Source organism: Nerophis ophidion, linkage group LG18 (genome assembly GCF_033978795.1).
Source record: "Nerophis ophidion isolate RoL-2023_Sa linkage group LG18, RoL_Noph_v1.0, whole genome shotgun sequence".
NCBI classification, from domain to species: domain Eukaryota; kingdom Metazoa; phylum Chordata; class Actinopteri; order Syngnathiformes; family Syngnathidae; genus Nerophis; species Nerophis ophidion.
The window spans coordinates 21,052,914-21,063,274 of NC_084628.1; the positions used below are offsets into that span (position 1 = coordinate 21,052,914).

The 10,361-nt window shown below is 41.4% G+C and overlaps 1 protein-coding gene across 1 annotated transcript; it reads left to right on the forward strand.

Annotated features, from left to right (window-relative positions):
- Positions 1-2,881: 2,881 nt before the first annotated feature.
- On the forward strand, positions 2,882-9,417 carry zgc:154093 (uncharacterized protein LOC777623 homolog). The gene is made up of 2 exons (XM_061877573.1): positions 2,882-3,076; positions 7,974-9,417. Exon 2 carries the CDS (start codon positions 8,210-8,212, stop codon positions 9,038-9,040), a length of 831 nt encoding a protein of 276 aa, XP_061733557.1. The 5' UTR covers positions 2,882-3,076; positions 7,974-8,209; the 3' UTR covers positions 9,041-9,417.
- Positions 9,418-10,361: the final 944 nt, after the last annotated feature.

The following is a 10,361-nucleotide window of genomic DNA, read 5'->3' on the forward strand; positions in this document are numbered from 1 at the left end:
CCTGTGATGGACAGGTGAAACGTGGAAAGCTGCTCTGGCTGACTATCAAAAAAAAAGACCTTCAGAAACTTAAAAAAAAAACTCAAGCTTGTTTTGCTGGCCTTTGTGTTGTCATTTTATTAATTTTGCGACGTTGCAATTCAGACGTTGCAATGCGACAATGTCGCAAGGTTGCATGCATGCATCAATGTTGCGATGTTATAACGCAGATGTTACATTGCCATAACTCTTTGCTGCAATGATGCTCTGTGCTGTTGTATTGCAATGCTGTGATTTTGCAGTGCATCTATGTTGTGACATTCCAACCCAAACATTATATTGCAACTGTTTTGCAATGTTGTAATGCCAAAAGTTTGTAAAGCTACGATTTGCATGCATGCATTAACATCGGAAAGCAAACACTGTAAAGCATCTGTTACAGTTTTGCCATGTTGCATGATTGCAATGATGAATGGTTGCAATTTTGCAACCATTCATGTGATGACGTTGCAATGCACACATTACAATGCATCCATGTTGTAATTTTGTGATGTAACATTATGGTAATGCTGAAAGGTTGCAAAGCTGCGATTTTTCATGCATGCATCAGTGTTGCAATGTTGCAGTGCATCCATCACAATGTATATATGTTGCATGATGGCGATGCTGAAAGGTTACAGTTTTGCATGCATACAATAGTGTTAACGTTACAATGCATCTAGGTTGCACATTTGTTGTGTGGCAGGGCAATGCTCTAAGTTTGGGATGCTGCAGTTTTGCCTGCATGCATTAATGTTGCGACGTTGGAATACACACATTACAATGCATCTATATTGTAATTTTGCAATGTGACATGGTAATGCTAAAAGGTTGCAATGGTGTAATTTTGCATGCAAGCATCAATGTTGCGACGTTGCAATTCACGCATTACAACGTATATGTGTTGCGATGTTGGAAGATTGCAAGGCCAAAAGGTTACGATTTTGCATGCATACATTGCTGCGATGCTGCAATGCACATATGTTGCAATTTTGTGATGGCAGGCCAATGCTGAAAGGTTGGGATGCTTCAATTTTGCATGCATGCATTAATGTTGCGATGTTGTCATGCACATATTACAATGCATTCATGTTTTAATTTTGCGATGTGGCATTATGATAATGTTGAAAGGTTGCGATTTTTGCATGCATGCATCAACATTGCGACGTTGCAATGCACTCATTGCAATGCATCCTCGTTTCAATTTTGCGATGTTACAAGATTGCAATGCTGAAAGGCTGGGATTTTGCATGCATATATTCATGTTGCAATTTTTCAATTTGGCACAATTGCAATGCGCAAAAGTTGCGATTTTGCATGTATACATTAATATTGCGCTGTTGCAATAGACATCACAATGCATCTCTGTTGCAATTTTGCAATGTTCCATGATTGCAATGCTAAAACGTTGCAATGCTGCATTTTGCGTGCATGCATCACGGTTGCGATGTTGCAACGCAGACATTTCAACACAACAAGGGTTTTTTGATTGACTGAAACTTTTATTAGTAGATTGCACAGTTCAGTACATATTCCGTACAATTGACCACTAAATGGTAACACCCAAATAATCTTTTCAACTTGTTTAAGTCGGGGTCCACGTTAATCAATTCATGGTACAAATATATACTATCAGCATATTACAGTCATCACACAAGTTAACCTTCGTCTTGTGTTAGCACTTCAGTGATCAACAATTATATCATCTGAGAAATAGACATTGAAACAGTGGAGGTCTGACTTCGTAAGATATGTACGGCGAGCAGTGAACATAGTGAGCTCAGAAAGCATAAGAACAAGTATATACATTTGATTAATTACAATCCGGGGAGGTGGGATGTTGTGGGGGGAGGGGGTTAGGCTAGGTTTGTAATTGACTAGAGGTGTTCTTTTAGTGCGGTTTTGAAGGAGGATAGTGTATATTTCAATGTTGCCATGTGGCGAGTCAGCAATGTTGAGGGGTTATGATGTTTAGTGCTGTTGTATAGCGATGCCACAATTTTTGCAGTGCATCCACGTTGTGACTTTGCAATGGACCTCTCCGCAAATTGCTGGATGCTACAAGAATGTGAACGAGCGGTGATTTTTGGGATGTTGCAATGCAGAAATGTCTCAATTGTTGCTACGCTCTCTCAATAAATGTCAACAAGGTGCTTTGCTACGATTTTGTTGATGCCATTGGAGCATAAAGGTGTAAGGAAGGGAGTGGGTTATATTTTCACTACAGGTGGTCCCTCAGGATCTTTGACCTAAGAGAACCTGCTGACAACCATTGTCTGCAAGATGATCATCGTGTTGCTTGGTGAGTGTTTTGCAGAGCCTGCGATTCCGAGGAGGGGAAATGTCCTGAGATGATTTTTAGCTTTGACTGCACACTTTGTTGGCCTGCAAATCAAATCAAAGAGCAGAAACTAATTAACACCTCCACTACACTAACACATCAACATCCTGCTTTCTCACCACTTGATCAAAGTCGTTTTACATTAGCACCTTCACCTGTAATTAATAACCTTAATCCTCTTAATCTACAATTTACGCTTTCATTAGCATTCACTGGTTGACAACCAACCACCCTGGAAGATGGTCTAGCGTGGGGGAGTTTTTTTTTGTAGGAATTAAACCTAACACTAATTATATTCATATGATTGTGAGAAGTCACGTGTTGCAATTTGCCACGAGATTTTTAAAATGTATTGTTCTTCCAGTCCAAGGCACACCCACAGACTTGATATGAAACAAAATTAGTACCGGAAAGCAAGTACGACAAGGGTTTCACAAAGTAGCGCTTTATAAACTAAAATCCATGATACTCGGAACACTGGTGTTTGCTTTTATTTTGAAACTATTTACCGGGTTTACCTCATTACCAGCACTATAGCTTGACACTCCCTCCTGGATGATCCTGTTTGCTGGTCGGACGGAGATTTCAGTCCTGGCCTCAGCGCTAAGAGGTTTACGTCCAGGTGGACACTTGTCACGAAACAACGCTTTGACCCTGAAAACAACATTTTCACTCGGAAGAAAAAGGAGGATGTCGGAGCTGCGCGTCACTTTGTAGGTAAATATCGGCCATGGATTAGAAGCTAACTGTGGCGGGTTCGAGTCGACATTTGACTAATTATGTGGGACAACAAAAATATATACAAGTATGACCTCTTTTATGAGAGCGACAACACATATATTTGTGAAGTTTTGAAGCAGCATGTGTTTGTATTAAGTATTATTATTATTATTACGTTCTCTTGACAAACGAAGCACCTTTTGGTGTCTGTGGCGAAGATGCGTTCAAGTGTCAGGATTTAAACAAGGACTTCTTGGCACCCCTGTGACGGCGTCAAAAGTGTAGATATTGACACTTTTCCTTTCTCGAACAGTTTCCGGGCTGGAGGGCTGCAAATAGCCCAAGGCTGTGCGTGGATTACACCCCGCAAAGAAGGACTCCACTAAACAAAAAAAAAAAAAAGGAGTGTACTCCAGAGACTTCCATCAGGAGGACTCTGGTGACGTCACTGTTACATAACACCCCCCCCCCCCCCCCTCCATATTAAGGGGAGTTGAGGGGGCTCCTGATTGTCTTCAGTGCTTCTTATGTCACTTTTTCACCATGGGCAGTGACGTCACCAACTAACAGGAAGTTAATTAGCGTGTCAAATTGGGACCTGTGTATTTGAGTACTTTAACTTTAGAAAAATAATGCAAATATATAGAAATAGTCAGTTCCTGGGTCAAGGTGTGGCCGCTCATTAAAGCTTGATCAAGTTCTAAAACTTTCAAAGCTTTCCTTCACTGCTTCATATATGAAGTAACTTTACTTTCACTTTCTCTCGACAACTTTGTTGACACCCTGCCTTGTTTTGGTGGTTCAATTCTGACCCCGGTGTTGTGGTGTGTTTCAACCTGGTCTGCAGATTGTAGTGTAAATTTTGTGTCCTCACCGCTACGTCAGACCAGAGTTTAAACCCCGGCCGAGTCATACCAAAGACTATACAAAAATGAGACCCATTACCTCCCTGCTTGGCACTCAGCATCAAGGGTTGGAATTGGGGGTTGAATCACCATGAATGATTCCCGGGCGCGGCATCGCTGCTGCCCACTGCTCCCCTCACTTCACAGGGGGTGAACAAGGAGATGGGTCAAATGCAGAGGACAAATTTCACCACACCTAGTGTGTGTGTGTGTGTGTGTGTGTGTGTGACAATCATTGGTACGTTAATGAAAAGAGGTCAAATGTTGCCGGTCGGGGGTCGCGGAGACGTCTGCTTTGTTATCTACCAAGATTTACGAGCGGAGTTTCCTGTTGGAGATGGACTGTTGCTTTCAAAGGAAGTGCTCCGTCAAATCCAAAGGTCTCCGGGGTCCCATGATAGTTTACTCCTGGTGTGTTGTCCAAAATATAGCATCAAACTCTAGGGCTTTTGCTTTGAAATCCTTACTGCCAAAACACACTTTTGTGTGTCTCCCGCTTTAATGCTGATGAGCTCTTCTACTTTCCAAGAAACTCTATAGTGCACTTTTATATATGACATGTCCATGTGTGATAGATGCCACTATTCACACACAGTAAAGTAAGAAGCTAACAACACTAGCACGGCTATGTGCGCTAAAGTGCTAACATTCATTTTTAACGACTATTGTAGCATGTTTGCTGAAAGAGCACAAAGTAGCATCTTCCATGTGTGTTTTTGACGGAATGAGACAGACACGTCTTTTTTATACGTTCAGATCGCTGCACTGACACACAAAACTTACACGCCAGAAGTCACCTGTAAAAAGACAGCCAATCAGGGTCTTTGCTTCACACATATCTCTGAATACACCCACACATTTTTTTTTACACACACATGCAGATTGAAATGTGGACGTTTTTTTTTTTTGCGCATACACACAAACCAAAATACGGACACACAAATGAAATTATGCACATCTGATTACACACACACACACACACACACACACACACACACACACACACACACACACACACACACACACACACACACACACACACACACATTGAGATACAGACACACAAACTAGTACATAAATCTGATTACAAACACAAATTGAGATGCTGACACACAAATTAGTACACACTTCTGATTACACACACGCAGATTGAGATACAGACACACAAATTAGTACACACATCTGATTACAAGCATCTGATTACACACAGATTGAGATACAGACACACAAATGAGTACACCAATCTGATTACACGCATCTGATTACACACAGATTGAGATACAGACACACAAATTAATACACACATCCGATTACACACAGATTGAGATACAGACACACAAATTAGTACACACATCTGATTACACATACAGATTGAGATAGACCCACAAATTACTACACAAATCTGATTACACACAAAGATTGTGATACAGACACACAAATTAGTACACACAGATTGGGATACAGACACACAAATTAGTACACACATCTGATTACACACACAGATTGAGATAGAGACACACAAATTAGTAAAGAAATCTGATTACACACTGATTGAGATACACACCATTAGTACAGAAATATGATTGCACACACACAAATTGAGATACACACAGTTAGTACAGAAATATGATTGCACACACGCATTGAGACACACAAAGTACATAAATCTGACTACACAGATTGAGAAACTGACACACAAATTAGTCCATTTGATTACACACACCGATTAAGATACAGACACACAAATTACTACACGAATCTGATTACATACTCAATGATTGAGATACAGACACACAAATTAATACACACATCTGATGACACACGGATTGAGATACAGACACACAAATTAGTACACACACATCTGATTACACACACAAAGTTTGAGATACAGATATACAAATTAGTACAGAAATCTGATTGCACACACACGAATTGAGATACACACAGTACAGAAATCTGACTACACAGATTGAGAAACTGACACACAAGTTAGTACAAACCTCTGATTACACATATATTGAGATACAGACACACAAATTACTACACAAATCTGATTACACACACAAAGATTGAGATACAGACACACTAATTAGTACACAAATCTGGTAACCGATGCACAAATTGAAATACGCTTTTGCAAATCATTTTGCTTCGATACTACTTCAATACCCAACAATCCTGGGTGAAGCTTTGATTAAGAACCTATTCTCGATTCAACACGATTCTCACAATGTACTATTGTGTATAATAATTATAATGAAACTTTGCAAAATAGGTTACAGGTTAGAGATTTTATTTTTAAATATAAATCGAGTTAGATAAAAATAAGAATCGCGATTCGGTTTTGAATTGATTTTTCTTTTGTGCACCCCTAATAGCTGAAAAAGCTCTAGGCTGTGTTTTAAGATGTGTAGCGAAGCCAACTTTTTACAATGCTGTCCTCTTGACAAGTGGCCTTACCTGTCTAAGTTTGATTAAGTATTCATGAGTAAGGCATTCAAATATGTCAGGATTAACGTATATGAAAGATATACAGTTATTTTTGGAGTTAAATGTAGGATAACGATATTGGGCCTTTGAGTATTGGCCGATTCTGGTGATATCAGCACATGCTTTTATTGTTTAGTAGTGTAGAATGTTAGAAAATGTTTGAAGTGAAATTAGCAATGAGACGACAATGTTCGGGATGAAAAAAACTAATCTTATTACAGATTTATGCTTTTGAAGTGCAATGATAGTTTGTTTTTGGTGACACCTATTGGTAACAATAATCACATTTAGATTATGAAACAGATTGATGCGGACACATCTGTTACTTTGTACTTTCTAATATGCTTTTGCCTTGGATACTTTGTATGTGTAAGGAATATGCAACTATATTTTTTGATACTTGTTTATATTGAAAAATGTGCTGTTTCAATCTTGCTTGTGTGCTATTGTAAATGGGTTATACGTGTATAGCGCCTTTCTACCTTCAAGGTACTCAAAACGCTTTGACACTATTTCCACGTTAACCCATTCACACACACATTCACACTGATGGCGGGAGCTGCCATGCAAGGCCCTAACCACAACCCATCAGGAGCAAGGGGGAAGTGTCTTGCTCAAGGACACAACGGAGGTGACGAGGTTGGTGGAAGGTGGGGATTGAACCAGGAACCCTCAGGTGTGCTGGCACGGTCACTCTCCCAACCGCGCCACGCCGTACCCATTGTGTGCTTAGCTGTTATGTAGCTGCTAGCCCCAGTAGCCCATAGCCTAGCATGCTTACCTTTCTGCTAATGATTTGACTATAAAGGAGAATAAAAGTGTTTATTGGAGGACATTTCGATGTCAACTGACTGTCCAGCTGGGCACAAGTGAACAAGACTCCTTATATCGCGCCTTTTTAGATGCAAGCTGATATCATCCGATATTGGTCTTTTTAGCTGATGTTGCATCAGGACACTACCAGTAAAACATGTAAATGTAAATCATTTGAGAATAGTTATTGGATTTATAAAACAATAAACCCTGATCTAGTTTCATATAAATATTAGCCTTAAAACATTTTTAAGCAAAGCCTTTTTTATTTTCTTTTGCAAAGTTTCCCCCTAAAAGGCAAGTTCATTTAGCAAAGGTCAAAGAATGTTTCATATCCGTGAGGAATCCTTGGAGGTTTGTCCTTCATAAACACGCTCACATTACTGCTAGTATTTAAATATGGCAGAAAGCACCTGCGGTGTTAGTGAGCGTGAAGGTTCACATGCCATCGTCATGACAACAACGCAGACGAAATAACTCAGGTCTTACTCAACATTTGAACAAGCGTTTCTCCTGGAATGTCCTCAAAGTGCTTATAAGCACACCTGTAGTGAGTCACAAAGTCAAATGTTGATTTATAATTAATGCATTAAAAAATGCCGGCGCGTTTCTTCGGACAGTCGACGTGTATTTCCTCGCTTACTGCTGATTGGACAGAATTTAACTCAAGTGTCTTGTCTCCTCAGGAGGCTTTGGACATGTCTGAAGGGTCCCTGCCAGATGTCAAGGTCTTCCTCCTCTTCCTCGGGAGTCACATGTCAGCGTGAGCCCCGCCCCTTCTGACCCAGATTCTCCAGGGGGGCGGGGCAGGGCCGTCCTGGGTGTGGAAGCGTCGTCTTACCAGCCCCTGCGCGCGTCGTGGTCGTGTCTCCGTCTGCTCCCCCTGCATCTGAACACGTCCGGCGGCGAGGAGCCCCGCAGGATGCCCGCCAAAACCCCCATCTACCTGAAGACCACCACGCCCAAGAAAGGCAAGAAGCTGAGGCTGCGTGACGTCCTGTCGGGAGACATGATCAGCCCACCGCTGGGCGACGTGCGCCACAGTGCTCACGTGGGGCCGGAGGGGCAGGGGGACATGTTCGGGGACGTGGGCTTCCTGCAGGGAAAGATGGACATGCTGCCGGCAGCGGCGGTGCGGGTCAACAGCGAGGACCAGCGCTCGCTCAGCGCGGACAGAGGGCCGGGGGACGCCGGGGCCGCCAAGCAGGACTCCAACAGACATGACTATTCCTTCAATGGCTTCCACTATCAGCACTCGTCCTCCGGCTTGTTGAAGTCCACCGTCTCCATGCCCGTCTTTGTGGCCCACGAACAAGCTCCGCCCAAACCGCCCCGCCTGCACCTGCTGCCCGCGGAGGTCAACCACAAGCAGCGTCCTTCCATGGCGCTTCGTGAGAACGGCGTGGCGGCTCTCTCAACCGACATGTCCCTCTCAGACGCCGTCTGCAGGCTGGTCCCTTCCTCGGGCTCCTTCTCGGAGGCCTCGTCGGAGGAGTCCATGTCGGACCCCTGCGGACCATTGGACCCCCAACGAGGCCTCAGTCTCGACTCCGACGCCGGCCTGAGCAACGAGGATCTGAGGAGTGATCGCAGCGATTCGCCGTGCGGCCACTTCCACGTCATCCCCTCCCCCAGTGTCTCGCGCTCGGAGTCCATGATGGGTCTGGACCTAGACCTGGGCCCTTCCATCCTGGAGGACGTGCTGGTGATCATGGACCGCTACAAGAATGTGGACCACCGCTGTGAGCTGTGAGGAGGCCGGCGACGAGGCCGCGTTCCAACGTAATGACAGACTGAGCAGAGGAGACATTTATGACGAGTGCTGGGAGGCGACAGGCTGGTCCTCAGGCGCCTTTTTTTACAGCAACATGTCATCACCATTAGAGGATGTCATGATAACACTTTTAGCTAACATGTCTTACAACTTTGCCATTAGCTCATGGTTATTTTTTTTACATAACATTTCTGCAGTAAAGTCAAATGAAGTTCTTTATTCTGTCCAAACTGACACAAAGTTTCATTTTCACCATAATTAATTGATCTTCTGTAACTGATCCTCTTGAATTGTTCTTCTTTCAACTAAATGAGCATAAATAATCATTGTTCAATTAAAGCTGTATTTAGAGCTGCTCTTCTGGTCTCTTTAATGTTATTAATGTCACTACATAACAGTCAAAAGTGTAATGTTCCACTAAAACAAGGTGTCTGTAGTACTTTGCGAATGAAAACTATTGAATTAGGTTTTATTTACACCCTGGACAAGTCAACACCATATCACAGGGCCAATACAGATAGACAACCTTCACACACTAGGGACCAGTTAGTGTTGCCAATCAACCTATCCCCAGGTGCATGTCTTTGGAGGTGGGAGGTTGTGTGTGTGTGTATGTATATATATATATGTATATATATATATATATATATACACATATATATATGTATATGTATATATATATATATATACACACATATATATATATATATATATATATATATGTGTATATGTGTATGTACATATATATATATATATGTGTGTATATATATATGTATGTATGTGTTTATATATATAAGTATGTATATATATGTACACATATATGTATGTATATATATACATGTATATGAATATATACATGTATATGTATATATACGTATACATATACGTATATATAGACATATATGTGTATATATGTATGTATATATATATATGTATGTATATATATATATGTGTGTGTGTGTATACACATTTAATTTAGTTGATTATCATTTTAAAAGTCTTAAAACTGAAAAGTATGACATAAAACTAGTCTTATGTGCACTTTTCAACTTGGCCACCAGGGTTCAGTAAACGCTTTTATAGTAGGTAAAGTTATGGGTTGCAATCAAGGTGACTTAGAGGCAATTCTGGGTTCAGGTCCCATTAAGATACTGTATTTTTTTTACATGCGCCAGTGCAAATTTGGATGCATTTTGAAAGGTTTAGAGGTGAGTTCACAAGCTATGATGAAAAAATATTGTCATAGGATGGAGTGGATTTCATCACCGTATTATAGTGAACATATTCCCGTACACAAGGT